General features: G+C 54.2%; 1 protein-coding gene across 6 annotated transcripts in view; it reads left to right on the top strand.

Moving 5' to 3' along the window:
* Positions 1–4,406: 4,406 nt before the first annotated feature.
* The window catches only part of IQSEC1 (IQ motif and Sec7 domain ArfGEF 1), a 379,425-nt gene continuing 365,839 nt past the window's right edge, over positions 4,407–17,992 (top strand). For all 6 annotated transcript variants that reach the window (XM_077857658.1, XM_077857665.1, XM_077857666.1 and 3 more), the window contains exon 1: positions 4,407–4,705. In XM_077857658.1, coding sequence (XP_077713784.1) covers positions 4,422–4,705 — 284 coding nt within the window. In that variant the 5' untranslated portion in view covers positions 4,407–4,421. The remainder of the gene's footprint in view (positions 4,706–17,992) is intronic.

Below are 17,992 nucleotides of genomic sequence, written 5' to 3'. Positions count from 1 at the left end.
TAAGATTTTATTTACTTATTCATAGAGACACACACACACAGAGAGAGAGAGAGAGAGAGAGGGAGAGAGAGAGAGGCAGAGACACAGGCAGAGAGAGAAGCAGCAGGCTCCACATAGGGAGCTCGATATGGGACTTGATCCCAGGTCTCTGGGATCAGGCCGTGGGCTGAAGGTGGTGCTAAACTGGTGAGCCACCTGGGCTGCCCGGGTTTTTCCTTTTAATAGCTTCATTATGATATAATTCACATACCACACAGTTCACCCTTTAAAAGTGTACAATTCAATGACTTTCAGTACAATCATGAAGTTTTACAAACATTACCACAATCCATTTCAGGATATTATCTTCACCCCATAAAGAAATCTTCACCTACCTGCTACCCTCAGTCCAGCCCTAAGCAACCACAATTCTTTCAGGTTCTATAGATTTGCCTATTCTGGAAATTGTGTATAAATGGAATCATACAATCAGTAGTTTTTGTGACTGACTTCTTCCACTTATTTTTTTAAGATTTTATTTATTTATGAGAGAGAAAGAAAGTGAAAGAGAGCGAGAGAGAGCACAATTCAGGGATAGGGATAGAGGGAAGGGAGAAGCAGACTCCCCACAGAGCAGGGAGCCTGATATGGGGCTCAATCCCAGGACCTCAGGATCATGACCTGCACCGAAGGCAGACACTTAACTGATGAGCCACCCAGGCACCCTGCCTTTTCTTTTTCTTAACAGTGTCTATAGAAAAGCAAGTTTTTTTTTGTTTGTTTTTGGTTTTTTTTGTGTGTGATTAAGTGCAACTTATCTGTCCTTTTTTCTTTCAAAGTTCAGGATTTTGGTATCATACTTAAGAAATATTTGCCAAACTGAAGGCCATTTCATCCTGTTTTTTTTTTCCCCCTAGAAGTTTTATGTTTTTAGCTCTTAAATTTAGGTCTACTTTCTATTCGAAGCTAATTTTCATAGATGCTATGAGGCATGGGTCAAGAGGCATTCTTTTGCAAGTGAATCTCCTATTATTCCGGCAATATGTGTTAAAAGATTCTCCTTTCCCTCACCAGAGGAGGGGGCAAGATGGTGGAAGAGTAGGGTCCCCAAGTCTCCTTTCCCTCAAGTTGCCTTGGTATCTCTGTTGAAAAGCAACTCTCCCTACATGTGTGGACATCTATTTCTGGACTCTTTCCTATTCTACTGATCTTTATGTCTGTATGTATACCAGTACACTCATTTTGATTACTCTTGCTTTATAATAAGTCTTGAAATCAGGTGGCATGAATCCCCCAAACTTTGTTCCTTTTTTGGTGATTTGAGGGAGACTGTTTGGGTTGGGTGGAATGACTTTACACAGTGTATCCCAGGGTCTTGCCCATTAATATCAGAGTGTGTCCCATCATTATGATGATTGAAATGCTCCCCACCATAGTTCCACACATTCTGATTGGGGTCATTACCACCCCCACCTCCCAGAGAATCTCTTATTCAAGGTAAACAATGATCAGATGAAAATTAATAACACTATGTCATAGAGGAAAACAGAGCAAACCCTTCCAGGTTTTGAGGAAATTGATTTTTAATCTTAGATTCTATACCCAGCTAAACTGTCAATCAAGTGTGTAGGCAAAATAAATACTTTCAGACCCACAAAGACTCAAGATCTTCTTCTAGGTAGTCATTGGGAGAATTGCCGGAGGATGTACCCAGCAAAATAAAAAAGGATTCCAAGAAAGAGAATACATAGAATCCAAGAAACCATGGATCCAATCCAGAAGTGTAATGCCAAGAAATCTGCAAGGATAGCCATGTAGCAGGCCAAGGAAACAGCCAGCTCAAATTATAACAGTGAATCAGAGAGCTCTCAGAAGAAGGTTTTTAAGAAGAAAAATAAAGAAGCTACAACAAATGGTAATATTAAAAAAGATAGACGATCTTACTGAGGAGCCAAATTTGGATAATTATAGTAAAAATTAATAAATGATCATAATAGGCATCTCCTTCTGTCCCTCTCAAATTTTCATTACTTATGTTTTATTTTGAATGCATCATCACATCTTTTTCTCTGAAGTTCAAGGTAAACTATTTGGCCTTGTATTTATATGATTATAACACTGTAAAAGCTAATTATTGGCTTTTCAGGGTTTAGAATTGATCTGTATAAGCAGGGAGACCTAAACTAGCTTTAGGGAATAGCATGGAAACCTCGTGAATCATAACAAGGTAAAAGTAATGATGTGCAGACAGAGTCAGGGTGGAGGGGTGTCCTCGGCTACTTCCCAGGGAAAAATTGAGATATAGGTTTGCCTGTAGGAGGTTTGTTGGGGAGCACTTTCAGGACCAACTCCAGTTAGGGGGCAGAGAAACTTCTGCCCGGGGTGTCAATCACGCACAAGGGCCTGGCACTGACTGGGCCCTTTGTCTGCTAAGTGGAGAGGTAGCAGGTTTCAGAGAGCAGGGAGGCAGTGGGGAAATGGAAATGAGAGGTCGGCTTCCATCTGGAACTGCGCTAAGGCACCTCCGGGGTGGCGGTGGGATGTGAGACAGGCACATAGGGGTTGAGGCTGGGAGAGGGGCCCACTACTCCATCTCACCACCATCCTCGGTGACCTTGCCAGGATTTAAAATTTAACTTCCTTCCCTCCCAAACACTGGCAGGAGCCCTGTGCTTGACTCTGGGGTCAGGTCTCCCCCCCAAAAGCCAAGAGAAGCCAGGGGCACCTCCCTTTTAGGGAGGCTTCTGGAGTATTTCTAAATGAGGAAATATTAAAATAGGACTGTAAAGATGTTGGTATATTTTAAATGTATAAATTGAAGTGATAAACACTTTGACTCATACACACAAATAGAATGTAATATTGTGTTCTTCTGAGTATACTTACAGGACTTCTAAAAATGATGTTAATTTCTAGACCACTACAAGTGCAGGATTTGTAAAACATAATATTAATTTCTACAGGCCTATTACTGGCCCAGTGATGAGGGCCGAGTTTAAAGTTAAGTGTTGCGTTTTCATTCACCAAGGTGTGTAAATAATCTTATCCTGATGGAATATTTCTTGATTTTGAGTATCCCAATAAATGACCCCACTGCTATTCTCTCCCTCTCCATAGGCCATGCCCAGGAGAGACCCAAGGAGGGCTTAGGGCCTTGGAGGGCTTATCGTCTCCTAGGGGTGGAGAGAAGTCAACAAACACGGGTGTGGAATATCAAGAGTCAGCCAAGCCAGTGTGATGCTACGCATGACAAAGAAAACTATTGTTTTCCACCAAAACGTACATTATTGTAGAGTTTTAGAAACTTATGAGATGTAGCTAAAGCTTTACCCAAAGGTAAATTTATAGCCTTAAAGGCATTTGCTGGAAAACGAGAAACGATGGAAATAACCTAACTCCTCAAACCAAAAGGATTGATAAGTAAGTTTAGCCCCAAAGAATTTGGGAGGATGAAAATGATAAAGATGACAAAAAGTCAAGGAACAGAAAGCACGGCTGCAGGAACAGAAGCTCGCAGACAAGCCGGGCCGCCCAAGGCCTCGACGCCAGCTGCGGGCGAGTCTCGCGCCTGCGCAGGGTCAGTCGGTCCCGTCCGCTCCCGGAGCCCGGGCGCCGCGGCACGGACCTCGCGGCTGCGGGTGGGCGTCCTGGAGGCCTGGGGACCGCCTGCCCCGGGCGCGGAGGGCGCGGAGGGCCTCGCTGGGCCGGCCGCGGGACGTCAGCGTTTAGGAGACTCGTGTGCTTTTTTTTGAATTCAAAGTTCTTAGGAGTTTATTCGCTATTTTTCTGTTCACACCAAAAATCGTTGGCTGATAGGAGTACGAAGGTCTATTTCGCCGAATTTCTTTTTAGATTAAATGTACACATCAGAGCTGCTGGGGGGGGGGGTGGCGGGCGATGGGGCGACAGTCGTCCCAGCGGGGCGCGGGGCCGGGGCGCGGGGCCGGCAGGCGGCGCCCTCCCTCCGTCCCTCCCTCCGTCGCTCCGTCCCTCCCTCCGTCCCGCCCGCCTCCTCCCGCGCCCTCCGCTCGGGCGCCCGCTCCCGCTCGCGTCGCAGCCGGCACTTTGCAAAACTCCTCGCCCGCCCGCCCGCCCGCCCGCCCGCGGCGGCCGCAGCTCCGCGCCCTGCCCGCCCCGGCGCGTCCGCGGGGCAGCGGGCGGCGGAGCGCGAGGGCGGCGGCGCGGGGAGCGCGAGGGCGGCGGCGCGGGGGGCGGGCGCGGGCGCGGGCGGCGGGGGCCGGGAGCCGGGGGCCGGGAGCCGGGAGCCGCGAGCCGCGAGCCGCGAGCCGCGAGCCGGGCCGGAGCCGAGGCGGGGCCGCGCAGCCCCGCGCCGCCGCGCCCCCCGGGCCGAGCCCCGCGCCGCGCCGCGCAGCCATGGCCGCCCCAACGCCGCCGCCCCGCCGCCCGCTCGCCTGAGGCTCCGCCGGCCGCGGGTGGGGGCCATGGCCGGCGCCGCCGAGCCCCCCGGCAAGGCGGCCGAGTACCTGCAGGAGCTGACCCGGATCGTCGCGGCGCAGCAGGAGCTGCTGGCGCGCCGGCGGCGGCGCATCGAGGAGCTGGAGCGCCAAGTGGCGCGGCTGAGCCGGGAGAACGCCGGCCTGCTGGAGCGGCACCGGCGCCACCTGGCCGCGTGCGCCCGCCGCCCCGACCCCGGCCCCGGCCCCGGCCCCGGCCCCGGCCCGCAGCCGCTGGGCGTCATCCCGGAGCTCGGCGGCCGCCGCGACAAGTAAGCGGGCGCCGGGGGCGGGCGGGGCGGGGCGGGCGGGGGCGCCAACTTCTCCGGGGCCCGCTCCCCCGGGCCGGGCGGCGGGCGGGGACCGGCCAGAGCCGTCGCCCCGCGCGGGTCCGGGACCCCGTGCGGCCTCCGGCGAGGGGCGCGCCCCGGGCCCGCGTCCTGGGGCCCCTCGCCTCTGCCTGGCGCGGCCCGGTGCCCCCCGCCCCCCGCCCGCCGCGGCGCGCATTGCCCGGGCTATTCCGGCGAGGATTAAGAGCGGGCCGCGGTGGGGGCGGGTGGGCCGGGCGCGCTCCAGCTCTCGGCGGCGGCGGCTCGCCCCCCGGGGGCCCACGTCGGTGCGGGGTCCCCTCCGCGGAAGTCGGGGCGCGCACCTGGGGCGAGGCGGGGCGCGGGGGCTTCGCGGGACTCCGGGGTCGGCTCCCGGCTGGCTGTCAGCAGCTTCAGGAAAGCTTTCCTGGGAGGCCTGGGGCAGGCAGGGACGAGGGGGAGGAGTTGCTCCCCACTCCAGATCCTGCGGGGGGGGGGGGGGGAGGGAAGGGGCTCCTGATCCTGAGTCCAGGTACAGTCATCTCAGACCTGGTGTCTCCCCCACCTTGTGGGGCTGTGCTAAGCTGTGGCCGTGGGACAGGACGCCTGCCTGCCACCCTGTGTCCTGCACCGGCCCGGCAGTGCCTCTGGGCTCTGAAGAAGGAGGGCTGCGAGGGTGCGAGGGTGAGGTCAAGGTGTGGGTCACCCTCCTGGCTCTGTGGTCGCAGGCCAGGCGGGGCAGCAAACTCCTGCTTTCTCTTTATCCTGGGAGGGAGGAGGGAGGAGGGAGGCGTATGGACAGCTCCTAGCTGGTGTCACTGAGAAAAAGCAGGGACCCTGCTGCCTCCTCCATGTACCCCACCCCTGGCTCTCTGGTGTCACTGGTCCCTCCCACAATGGCTGTGGGTCACCCGGTGCTACTTGCAGGGGGCTGAGCTCTTTTCCACCCCCCGCAGGGACTGAGAGAAAAGCTGGGGGCTGCCCAGGTGAAGTCCTCAGTAGCTTAGAGACGTGACACACAAGGGCAGGGATGCATATTCCACTTTCGTAGGCAACAGTGACACACGCTGTTGGCAGATGCCTCCCAGCACCGTCCAGGGGAATGCATTTTTTTTCTTCTCTTCAAAGTCACCTCTGGTGACCAAGTGTGGGGACGGGAAGATTGGGACAGTGAGTCCTGCTTGCTGTGGGGGAATCCCCAGTGTCGCATTTGGGCGGTGGCCTGGGACGGGGGGAAGCCGGGGATGTGGCTGCGGGGTCTCACACTGGCTTCCCTTCGCTGAGCTATAGCCAGAGCCTATGACGGCATCCCCTCTGAGAGGAGCGGTGGCCACACTGCTGCCGGCCAAGTTCTGGGTCAGGGGAGCTTCTGCAACTTGAATATCCATACCACGTACCTGGGGATGTTGCTAAAATCCAGATTCGGACCAGGAGGTGTGGGGCGGGCGCACGAGCCCCCAGGAGCTGTGCTTGCTGCTGGCCCCCAGACCGCCTTGTGACGAACGAGACCGAGTGGCACTAGCATACTAACAGAGCACTGGGTTCCTTCAGGGTAGAGCACGCTGGGTCCATTTTCCAGCATCTGCCTTATTTCACAGCCCTTTTGGGAGGGAGAATGCTGGAGTCTCCCTCCTGTCACAGGAGACCCGGGGCAGTGGGCTCGTACCTGCCTTCTCAGACTCTTGGGGTTCAGGGTCACTGGACCGTGTAGGGGGAATGAGCTGAGGGTTCCTCTTCCCATATCTGGATTCAAGGTGCCCACTGCCTGTTGGTGTAGCAAAGTGGTTTATGCCCAAGCAGCATGGTTTAACCACTACCACCCCTCCTTGAGAGCAGCCAACTTTGATGAAGCGCCTACTGCATGCAGAACTGTTAGTCATGTGCTGTGAGACACCAAGGCAAAAGCAGAGAGCCGAGGAAGAGAATAAACAGCTCTGAGTAGAGAAAGGGACGTGGGCAGACCTGGGTCCGTTGGTCGGCTCTGCACTTGCCAGCCAGTGACCATGGGACAAGTCATGCCTCCTCACTAGCCTCAGAGTTTGTTTGTTTTAATGCACACACAATGGGGATGATCACAGCCGCCTCCCATACCTTTTCTGAGAGTTTAGGGAAGATAATGGGCATGGAAGAGCCTGGTATACAGTAGGTGCTTAATGCACTTCAGATTCTTCCCAAGTCAGTCAGTTTCTCCTTTCTTTGGGGCCAACTGTGCATGGGCAGGAGGTGAGTAAACTTCTGGACAACCTGGGTGAGACCTCCTGAGATCCTGCACCTGCAGTTGAGCCAGGAACATCTGCAGGTGAGCTTCCTGAGGCCACAGCCAGTGCAAGGCCACGGCATTGGGATTACTTCTCCCTGGGACACCCGGCTCTACTTCCTCCCCATGCTGGTGCACACCTACCAGTGGGCGCTGCAGACAGGAGTCCTCGAAGGCAAAGGTGTATTGAGCATGTCAGGCTCAGGCGGGCCTGGCTAAAAACCTTTTCTTAAGCAGCCACCAGCTGCTCTAGCTTGAGTCACAGGCCCCTCACCACCTGCCACCACGTGGACAGGCTGCCCCTGCATATCCAGAAGGTGCGATGTCCCCCTTTTGCTGAGGGATGATGGATGCAGGAGAAAGATCCCTGAAAAGGCTCATCCTGGGACAGTAGTGATCTTGAGCCACCTCATCCAGGCACAGCAGAAACCTTCAAACCCCAAACTTTAGGTCTTTCTCAGAAGTTCTCTGTTGAAAGATAGCATCATGACTTTCTCAGCTATGGGGACAACGGGGTGAAAACAGGGAAGAAAGAAGATGCCTTTGGTTACGTTGGCTTATTTACTTGATTTGTTTCTGACATCAGAATTCATAACCAGTGTTTAGTCGGCTACCTCCTAATGATGTTTCCAGGACCACCCCCTCCCACTGGAGGTCCAGGCACAGCGGATGAAGGCAGGCCAGATCGATTGGAACTGCTGTGCTTTCCTTTAGATAGTCAGCTTGAACTTGAGCAGACATGGCTGGTGTCAGGGAACCTGCAGAACCAAATCTCCGGTTAGCAGGGGTGAGTGCCTCATGGCCACGCCCACCGAAGGCCCCTGTATGCCCAGCTCTGCTGCAGGGTTTTGCATTTACCAGCTTGCTGCATGGCCACAAGAACAGTCGCTGCTCCCATTCTATGGATATGTAGACTGAAGCTCAGAGAGGTCAGGTGACTTGCTCAGGCTCTCCTACCCCCTAGCAGTGGAAGGGGTAGGGACTCAGGTGGTCTGGCTCTAGCTCCTGCTCTCACCTGCCACCACCCGCCCTCCGTGCTGCAGGATGATCAGATGACCCCTGAGATCCTGCATGATGCCCGGCCTCCAAGGCTGGAGGAAGCCCAGCATTGTCCTGGCATGTGAGATCAACATCACCCGAGGTGAGAGGGGGCAGCGGTTGAACGAGTTGACCCCTCCCAGCCTCTGATCTTCCAGGGTGTCTCAGCAGAAGTAAACCCAGACCCCCAGAGGTTGGAGAGAAGGAAGGCCCTGTTAAGCGACCTTCCTTGCTTCCCAGTCCCTTCCAGCCCTCAGGCGCTGTCACATCACTCGGAGAGGACGTTTTGCTGAAGCTCTGAGTTGGTGACTCACTCTGGGGGAGGTTTCCAGTGGCATCCAGTCTCTGTTGACTTATCAAACAAGCGCTCTCCCCGGGTCTGTGGTGACATTAACCGTGATGATGGTGCAAGCAGTTCGGAGGGAAGCACAAGGGTGGCCCGTGCGGAAGGGACGGCAGACAAGAAGTCAGGACACAGGCTGTACTTGGGAGGGTCCTGGAAGGAGCCTCTGGAAGCTAGCAAACCCGTGGTCCCAACTCCAAGGACCCGAGAGCATTCTGTCTCTGCCTCCTTGTCCCCTCTTAGAGTGGGGACCACGTACAGGCCCCAAGAGGACCTGAGGTTTTTTCCTGATCCCAGAGGGTGGAGGCCAAGGCAGCGGAAGGAGATACGGTGTCCACGGCTTCATGAAATAACGTTCTTGTTCTCCCAGCCAAGAGAAGGCAGAGTATCCCATGCCGAGGAGGATGTGTCGGCCAGAACGAGCCGCAGCACGCGGTGGGAGGCGGCCGGCTGGGACAGTGTCTCCGACTCCCAGGGCTCAGGGCCATCGCCGCTCCTGTTTCCCCGGCAGGTGGGAGAGCCTGCAGAGGGCTGCGGAGAGCGTGCTTCTCTGAAGTTCCCTCGCAGCCGTCTGACAAGCTAAGCAAATGATTATTTTACAACCTGGAAAATAAATCGGGAAAAGCTTCTTTATCTGGCTCGGCTCAAGAAAAACAGGGAGCAGTGCCATGTGTGAGATGAAGCCAGGACCGGCTCCCGTTCCCACATCCGCGTCCACCTCCACCCCCTGGGTTCCAGCCCCCGGAGCCTGCAGAGATCTCAGGAGCCTGCAGAGATCTCTGGGGCCGGGATGGGGGGGGGTGAGGATGGCATCAGGAGTTTGAGGGGCAGCAGCCTTTTTTTGTCGGCTGGGTGGCTACTTGTCAGCTGTTTCATCTACGGCAGGGTTTCAACAGCTGATGATGGCTTTTGTTCTCTACTGTCTGTTTTTGTAAGAAAGAACACCGCTCTGCCTAACTTGGGAAGGGCACTGTCTGAGCTTGTCAGGGGTGGGGGGGGAGTGTCATCTGAATAATGGCCACAGAGGAGCAGAGAACACAAAGTCAGACAAGCCGGGTGTGCCGCAGGACCTGGGATGGGGAAGACGAACCCACCTAAGTGATATGGAGCAGAAGCAGCACCTGAGGCCAGGAGGCTGTCCGGCGGCCCACTGGAGTCCACCACCCCTCACCCAGTGCAGCCCCGGGCCAGGCTGCTGCTGCCCTGGCCCCAGCTGTGAGGCAGGCGTCACTGGGTGGTGACATCACCGAGTGGCCTTGGGCATCTGAATCCTGTCCCTTCCTAGGGCTTGTGTTTCCAGCAGGATATGCCAGACCAGTTCTTGGAAACACAAAGTGCGGGGCGCTTGGATGGCTCAGTCGGTGAAGCTCAGGTCATGATCCTGGGGTCCTGGGATGGAGCCCCACATCTTGGGCTCCCTGCTTGGCAGGGAGTCTATTTCTCCCTCTGTTCCTCACTCCCTTCGTGCTCTCTTTCTCTGCTCCTCACCCCACTCGTGCTCTCTCTCAAATAAATAAAATCTTAAAAAAAAAATAAGAAAGAAACACTAAGTGCTTCTGTCATAATAGGTGAAGAGCTACGATCTTGAGTTTTTCAAAATTTTCCCCACCCCAGCTGCCCTGGCCTCACTTTGAGGACCCTCCGGGCTACCCAGTGACCAGCACCTGAAGAGTTAAGCCCTGTCCTGGCAGTGGGTGTGGGCGATCCCCGTCCTGTGTGGGCTTTCCAAGTAGGGCAAAGCATCGCCCTCGGCTTCCTGAAGCTGGTACCCTCCAGCCCCCCGCCCACCCCACCATGTACATGAGGAGGGCTACTTCTGCTCAGAAAGATCAGAATCAGGAATTGCATAAAGTGCCTGGCATTAGAGAATGCAGTGAATGGTAGCTCCAGGGGCAGGAACAACTATGATATTGAGAATACTTTTGAGGATTGTTTTCCCTAACCTTTTATTATGAAAATTTCCAAATATACAGAGAAACGGAGAAAACTGTACAAGGCTTCTGCCCTTCTACCCTCTCCAGTTCTATAATTAAAGTTTTATACTATTTGCTGTACTACCTGCCTGTCCTTCTTTGAGGGTATTTAGAACCATGTTGATGGGAAGCTAACATTTATGGAACACCTGTTGTATACCAGGAACCAGGCCGAACACTACATGAATGCTATGCTATCTGCATGTGCTTTTACTCGCTGTTTTTTTTTTTTTAAGATTATTTATTTATTTATTCATGAGAGAGAGAGAGAGAGAGAGAGAGAGAGGCAGAGACAGAGGGAGAAGCAGGCTCCATGCTGGGAGTCCGATGGGGACTCAATCCCAGGACTCCAGGATCTCACCCTGGATGGAAGGCAGGCTTTCAACCGCTGAGCCATCCAGGCATCCTTATTCACTAACTGTTGAACACTTGAGCACCTCAGTGATTGTTATCCTTGATCTGGAAAGCTCCCCCACTGCCTCTACTTGCAAACCCGTGAACATGGACATAGGCCTGTGGAGAAAGTTTGCAGAGATATTGGACCAGGATAGGAAGTGGGGTCAAGTGGTGTGCAGCCCCGGAGCAGGAAGCAGATGGCCACCCTCAGGTGTCAACAGGGGCTACCTGGAGGAGGTGATAGTTGAGCTAGAAAGAGGAGGAGGAGGAGGATGGTATCAAGCCAGGGAAACGACACATGTGAAAAGGGAGATGAGAGGTGCCTGGCAGATTTGCAGGGGTAGGGGTGGGAGGTGTTGCCAGTGGCCATGCCAGGCCTGCAAGTGGGAACAGTTGGGCCAGGTGAGGTTCAGACAGGCAGGGACCAGCCTGTGGTACTTGCTTAGTTCCCAGATTTCAGCTGGGTTGAGGGTGTGGAGTGGCAAACAAGACTGGCTCACCCTTCCCAAGCTGTGCTGTGTCTGAGCCCTGATTGTGAAATGCTTGGCTTTCCTTCTTGGAGGAGGCAAGATTCACAGAGAAGCAGGACAGAAATCCTGGGGTGTTTTGCACCTAAACTTAGAATGCTCCGATTATAGCCAAACCACAGTAATAACTGAGCCCGTTCCACACTGTGCCTTGAGCTGACACCTTCTCCTCAGTGTCTCTCTTCCTGAGCTAACCCTGTGACAGCTGGGAGCTGTTATCATCCCATTGTGCAGGTATGAAAACCGAGGCTCTGAGAGGTTAAGCCGGTTGCCCGCTGTCACCCAGTGGCAGAGGTGGGATTTACACCCAGGTCTGTCTGCCTGGAGAGCTTGTGAGGCTCCCCACCCCACTGTGCAGCTTCAAAGCCGTTTGCTACGTTGTGTAAATGTTTTGCAAAACATGGAGCCATTTCCAAATCTGTGTGTGGCCAGCTCCCCCAAACAACTCAGAATTAACTCCAGGACGCCCCACCCTCACCATACCCCCCTGCCAAGGACAGCTATGACTTTTCTCTTTGAGTGTCAGAATTGGCCTCTCATTGTGGTCACCTGGGAGGAGTTAGTTCACTGCCAGGAGTGCAGATCCCTTTTTGGGAGAATGATGGTGGAAGCCTGCTGCTGGTGGGGCGTCACAGGCAATAGGTGTGTGTGTCCGTGTAGGGGAAGGGACTCTCTAAAGCTGGCAAGTGCCACCCAGCCAGTGCCAGGCATTCCGCTTCCCCACTCCAAACCTTCGAGCATTTGCCAGCCTGCTAGAAAGCTGTTTGTGAAGCAACCTCAGGCCTTTCTCCATGTGTTCATTCACCCAGGACATGCTGGGACACTTGGTCATATGGGGTGTTGACATATGTGCCCCTCTTCTGGCCCTGCATCCCCACCCCTGCATCCCTTGTTGATTTGAACAGCTTGTTTGCTCTGTGTATGCCCTTGCATGAAGAGTGTCAGGCCTTACACAGAATCAGGGCACCTGAACCTGGCTCTCCTCATTCTGAACCACAGGGAATAGGGCATCCGAGGAGGGTGTCCTGGGATGGCAGATCTAGAGGAGCCTCTCACGGCAGGTCATTTGCAACCGGCCTGCAGAGTGCCTGATGTGGCAGGCCTGAATGAGGTGCTGTGTGGGGTCCCACTGTGGACCCCACTGTCTTCCTGGATGGCCCCAGTGCTCAAAGGCAAAGTTTTCAGCCTGTATCTAGCAGTCCTAGGGCAGCTGCTAGGGACCCTCGCAGAGATGTCCTCTAGTACACAAGTGTAGATTATTCGGGGATAGGTTGCAGGGGCCTCTGGACAGCCTGAAATTGAACCTGAATGGGCTGGTGGCCTGTGTGGTCAACTTGGGGCCAAGACTCTGATGGGGCCATGGCCTGGAGCCCAAGCTTTCCTTCCTCCCCTGTGGCATGTGAAATGAACCTCTCTGAGCCTCAGCTTCATCATCTCTAACGGGACAGTGGATCCAGGGGGACAACCAGATCTCCCTTTGAGGGTTGCCCTGAGAGGGGAGCATGCATGGTTGAGGCACAGTGAGGAGACAAGTGTGTCCAGAGCAGAGTGAGCAAGGGAACAAGACAGCAAAGGAGAGGAGGGGTAGGGTATGTGCAGTGGGGCTGGGCAGAGCGAGAGGGCTGGAGAGGCCCGGGGAGACTTTGGGAGACAGGTGTCACTGGGGTTGCTGTGCAGAGGAGGGCTGGGACTGTACTCAGGTGTGGACAGGACACCTGTTCCTGGGGGAGGCATAGGGCCAGTGAGTAGGAGTTTGCGGTAGATGTTACAGGACTTGGGGTGTGGGGTGCTAGGAGGTTGGCTCAGGGTGCTGGTGGAGCTGAGCAGAAGCACATGGTTTGTGGATAAAAGGAATGTGGTCCCATCCTGTCCCCTCAGCCAACTACCTGTCCAGATGGGAAGGAGAGAAGCATTGCTTAACCAGAAGGAAAGGCTCCAGATGGAGGAATACATGTAGATCTTTGTTGCCTGTGGTGTTCTTGGACTGGTGAGTGAGTGGGGGCTGGCTGATGTCCCTGGACCCTGCCTCCAGGTCCCCCCCTCACACACCCTTCTGGAGAAGCAGCTCAGGTGGGGACACTCAGCTCCCCCAGGGTGGCTAGGGGTTCTAGATGGCTCCTGGTCAGGATACACACATAGCACAGACTCATGCATAGTCAGGGCACACACTGTGGGGCCAGACCACTCCCTCCACCACGTTCTGGCTGTATTGCCTCTGGCCAGTCACGAAGCCTCTCTGTGCCTCAGTGTTTTCACCTATAAAATAGGGTTATGAAACATCACCTCCCTCCGAGGGGGGTGTGAAGATTAAATCTGTAATACAAGCAGAGAAGAGTACCCCTCATCCTTGCCAATTTGTGTTGCTGTTTTTTCCTCTTTTTTAGATGGAGAAGAAATAAGACATGAGAGGAGTCACGGGATCTAGAGTCCAGTGGCTGGGTCTTGGCGTTTATCTCTCTGTTATCTGTTTGGCTTCTGCACATTTAATGTAGCTGATCATGAATCCAACCCTTTGCAAGACATGCCATCACCATCCCTTTCACCTGCAGTTAAAGGGGGAGACTTACATTGTTTCAAAAGGATGGAGGACTCCCCACAAAAAGGCAGAGCTGTCTAGAATATTCTGTGCCCCCCGCCCATTACGGGCTTGCATCTCTGTCTAGACTTCTTCAAGGCTCTGCTTTACCCAGCTCAGCACTTCTAAACTTAAGAGATGTGTAAAATCCTTCACCCACAAGTGGTGTCCAGGGAACTGACCCCTGTCCCCACTCGATGCCCACCTGTAGGCCGACCTGCTCCCTCCCTGGCCCCTGTGGTGAGCCAGGGTGTGGCCGAAAGACTCAACAAATGCCAGCACACTGGGGCCTCACCACTAGCGACTTTTCCCCATTTAACAGATGATCTTGCAGGGCTGCAGTGAGGACCAAGTTAAACAGTGGGAGCGGAGGCGTTTTGAAAGTCTTAACCCGTTGTATGAATGTCTCTTCACCCAGAGATGGAATAAGGGATTATCATTATCACCCTCCATTGATAACAGGGAATGATTGTGACAACTGAGTGGTGTCTTTTTTTTTTTTTTTTTTAACTGAGTGGTGTCTTATAAACACTTCTACAGCTCTATGAAGTACCACTGTCGTGCCCATTGTACAGGCGGGGAAACAGAGGCACAGAGAGGCGAGGGTGGTAGGGAGAGTGGGGGTTTGACAGGGATGACCCCAGCACGTTCCCAAGAGAGCTGCTGTCTAGCCATTTTTAGGGGATTCCTTAGATTTCAGCCCATTGTGTTTAGAGAAGAAACTTTGTATGATTACAGTCCTTTTAAATGAATTGACTTATTTTTGGTTTTTTGTTTGTTTTAAAAGAGAGATTGTGGCAGGGGTAGGAAGTGCACAGAGGGAGAGGGAGAGAGAGAATCCCAGGCAGACCCCAGGCTGAGTGTGGAGCCCAACATGGGGCTCGAACTCACGACCCTGAGATCATGACCTGAGCCAAAATCAAGAGTCGGACACTCAACTGACCAAGCCATCCAGGTGCCCCGACTCCAGACTCATTTTTTAAAAAAAGATTTTATTTACTTATTCATGAGAGACACACAGAGAGGCAGAGACACAGGCAGAGGGAGAAGCAGGCTCCACGCAGGGAGCCCGATATAGGGACTTGATCCCAGGACCCGGGTCACGCCCTGGGCTGAAGGCAGAGGCTCAACCGCTGAGCCACCCAGGCGCCCCTCCAGGCTCATTTTAAGGGCTAAGACGTGATCTGTCCCGGAGAATATTGCAAGTACACTTGAGAGGAACACGCAGTGGCTGCTGGGAGGTGTTCTGTGCCAGCTGTCGGGTCTGTCTGGTTGGTTCCCGGTGTTCAAGGCCTCTGGTTCCTTGTCGAACTTCTATCTAGTTGTTCTATCTGTTAGGAAAAGTGAGGTGCTGATCTCCCACGATGGGTGTAGAATTCCACGCCTCTTTCTCCCTTAATTGCTGTCAGTTTTTGCTTCATATGTTTTGGGGCTCTGTTGCTTGGTGCATGCATGTCTGTAAGGATTGTATCTTCACGATGCACTGACCCTTTTGCCCTTACAGAATGTCCTTCTTTGTCCGCAGTAAGAGTTTTTGTCTTAATGTCTATGTTTGATATCTGTGTAGCCACTCCAGCTCTTTGACTTCCTATTTGCGTGATATTCACTTTTATATCTTTTTCTTTTCTTTATTTTTTAAAATATTTTATTTATTTATTCATGAGAGACACAGAGAGAGGCAGAGACACAGGGAGGGAGAAGCAGGCTCCACGCAGGGAACCCGATATAGGGACTTGATCCCAGGACCCCGGTCACGCCCTGAGCTGAAGGCAGAGGCTCAACCGCGGAGCCACCCAGGCGTCCTGTAGGTGACTTTCTAGAGCTGACCAAGACCCGTTTGAAGGGCAAAACATCCCACATATCTCTGTCCTCACCCAGAGAGAATGAAGGCAGAGGCAGGAACCAGACAAAAGTATCTTTGGTCATGGAACCCAGAAGTGACAGGCCTCAGGGTTCGAGAAGGCTGCCGAACAGGGAGACGGGGACACGGAATGGACCCAGACAAACTGGGTCTGTGCTGAGGATCCAGCCCAGAAGCTCCCATGGGGACAAGGAGGATGAATTCTTTGTCTCTGCTGTGCCTGTAAGGGGCCCTGCCTCGGGGTGGGTTTTAATGAAAGTGTGGAAGGACGGAGGCAGGGAAGGTGGGAGGGAGCGGCGGAAGGAGGGATGGACGCCTTCAATCTACCAGGCTACAGGCTCTGGTCACCTGTGGCTGTGTAACAGCTCGCTCTCCGGGAGGCTGCAGGTCAGGGCCTGGGCAGGGCTTCTGTTCTCCTTGGGGGTGGATGTTATTTGGTGGTGTTCACGTCGAGGTGAGCTGGTCTGGAGGGGCCAGCACGACTTCACACACATATCTGGGAACTTGTGCACAAGTGTGGGAGGCCAGGCTCAGCTGCACACGTGGCTTCTCCAGCATGGTGGGCTCGAAGAGTCAGGACTCTTTCTCAGGGGCCAGGGATCCCAGAGCTGGTGTTCCGGAAAGTCCAGGGGGAGCTGAGAGGCTTTGTGTTGACCTGCCCCTGGGAGTCCTGGAAGGTCCCTCCTGCCGCCTCCTGCTGGTCTCCGCAGCTGTCCTGAATCTGCCACCCCAGGTGTGCGCAGGCCACGTGGTCTGAGGCTGGCACAAGTTGCCCTCGGAGCTTGCGCACCAGTGGGGTCCGCATCGGGCCTCTCGCTCCACGTGGCATGTGCAGCCTGTCCAGCCCCATTGTGGCGACCTGTCGGTGTCGGGTAACTTGTCATTCTACACTTCATTCGGAGACCAGCTCCGAGGAGCCTAGGACGTCCCCAGCTCTGCCACCGGGCCGAGACCTGGGCAGGGGACCCGAGTGGGCCAGAATTCCCACCCCGTTACTCAGGGAACACTTGCCCACTCTTGCCAGCACCCCCTCACTCTGAGCTGTATTTTTAACTCCTGCCATATGGTGAAGCAGCCAAAACATCCAGGGGAGAGAAAGAGGGTCTGGAGGAAATCATCATGCTAATGCGTTTTGGATCACTGCAGTCATTAAGAGCGTGGCGTCCTCATCCCTGCCCACTGTCTCCCAGGCATCATGGACCTTGTGAGCCCATCACTCCTGCCCAGGGACGTTGTTGTCCTGTGGGGGCAGGTGGGGCTTCCCACCAACTCACTCCTATCCATCTGGACCTCAGGGGACTCAGCGAGCAGGGCAGTCACACGTGTTTCCGGACCAGCTCCAGGGAGAGGATGCTCCAGGGTGCGCTGAGCCCTGAGTGGTCGCTCGGTGAGCAAGTGGGAGGTGGTCACCCCCTCCCTCTCCTTTCCATTCCTTCCCCGGGGCTGTTCATCTCAGCCACACACACACAGGTATTTCTCTTGCTCAGAAACCCGCCCCTGGTGGGGTGGCCAGGTGGCTGCATGTGCACTGCACTGCCAACCCACTGCAGACGGGTGCTGTTGTCACACCCTGATGCCTTTGCCCACGCTGTTCCCTCTGCATGGCATGCCCTTCCCACACCTCCATGCCTGCCTCCAGAAACCTCACGTGTCCTCTAAGGACAGGCTCCCATCTCACAACTTTTCATGATTTTATACACTTTGGGATCAGTCCTCTCTTTCCTCTGGGAGCCTCCCGCCTGACTTCCCATGATCATGCCGTGCCGGGGCACCTGCCTCTCCTGTCTCTGGGGTGAGCAGTACCCAGGTCCCTGCCCACCTTTGAGTGGTCTCCAAGCAAACTACTCATATTTAAAATCAGATATTTTGGATAAATCCATGATTGTTATTTGGACAAGTCCAGGGTCTCCAAAATGGGGTGTGCAAACCCTGGTGTGGGGGGGGGGAGGCAAAAAAACATGATCCTTGAGGTATAGGGAAAAAACGGTGGGACTTCTCTTTTCCTTGATTATTTAATTTTATCCATCAGTATCAGTTGGTGGACTCTTTGGCTATGTGCGTATCATCAGTAGAGTTGTGCCTACGTTTATTGTATGGATGTGTGTTCAAACTCTCATTAAAAAGTCCACTGGCTGAGTTTCTACTGCTTTTCTCCTTGAGCCAGCTACTTTTCTGGCATTGGAAGTCTCTACCATGAGATTGGTTGAAATAAGCATTTATTGAGCACCCTCTGTGTGCTAGAGAGAGAGAGAGAGCAGGAGGAGAGGCAGAGGGAAAGGGA

Source organism: Canis aureus, chromosome 19, assembly GCF_053574225.1.
Source record: "Canis aureus isolate CA01 chromosome 19, VMU_Caureus_v.1.0, whole genome shotgun sequence".
NCBI classification, from domain to species: Eukaryota; Metazoa; Chordata; class Mammalia; order Carnivora; family Canidae; genus Canis; species Canis aureus.
The sequence above is the reverse complement of the archived record's forward strand: the minus strand, read 5'-3'. Positions and strand labels throughout refer to the sequence as shown.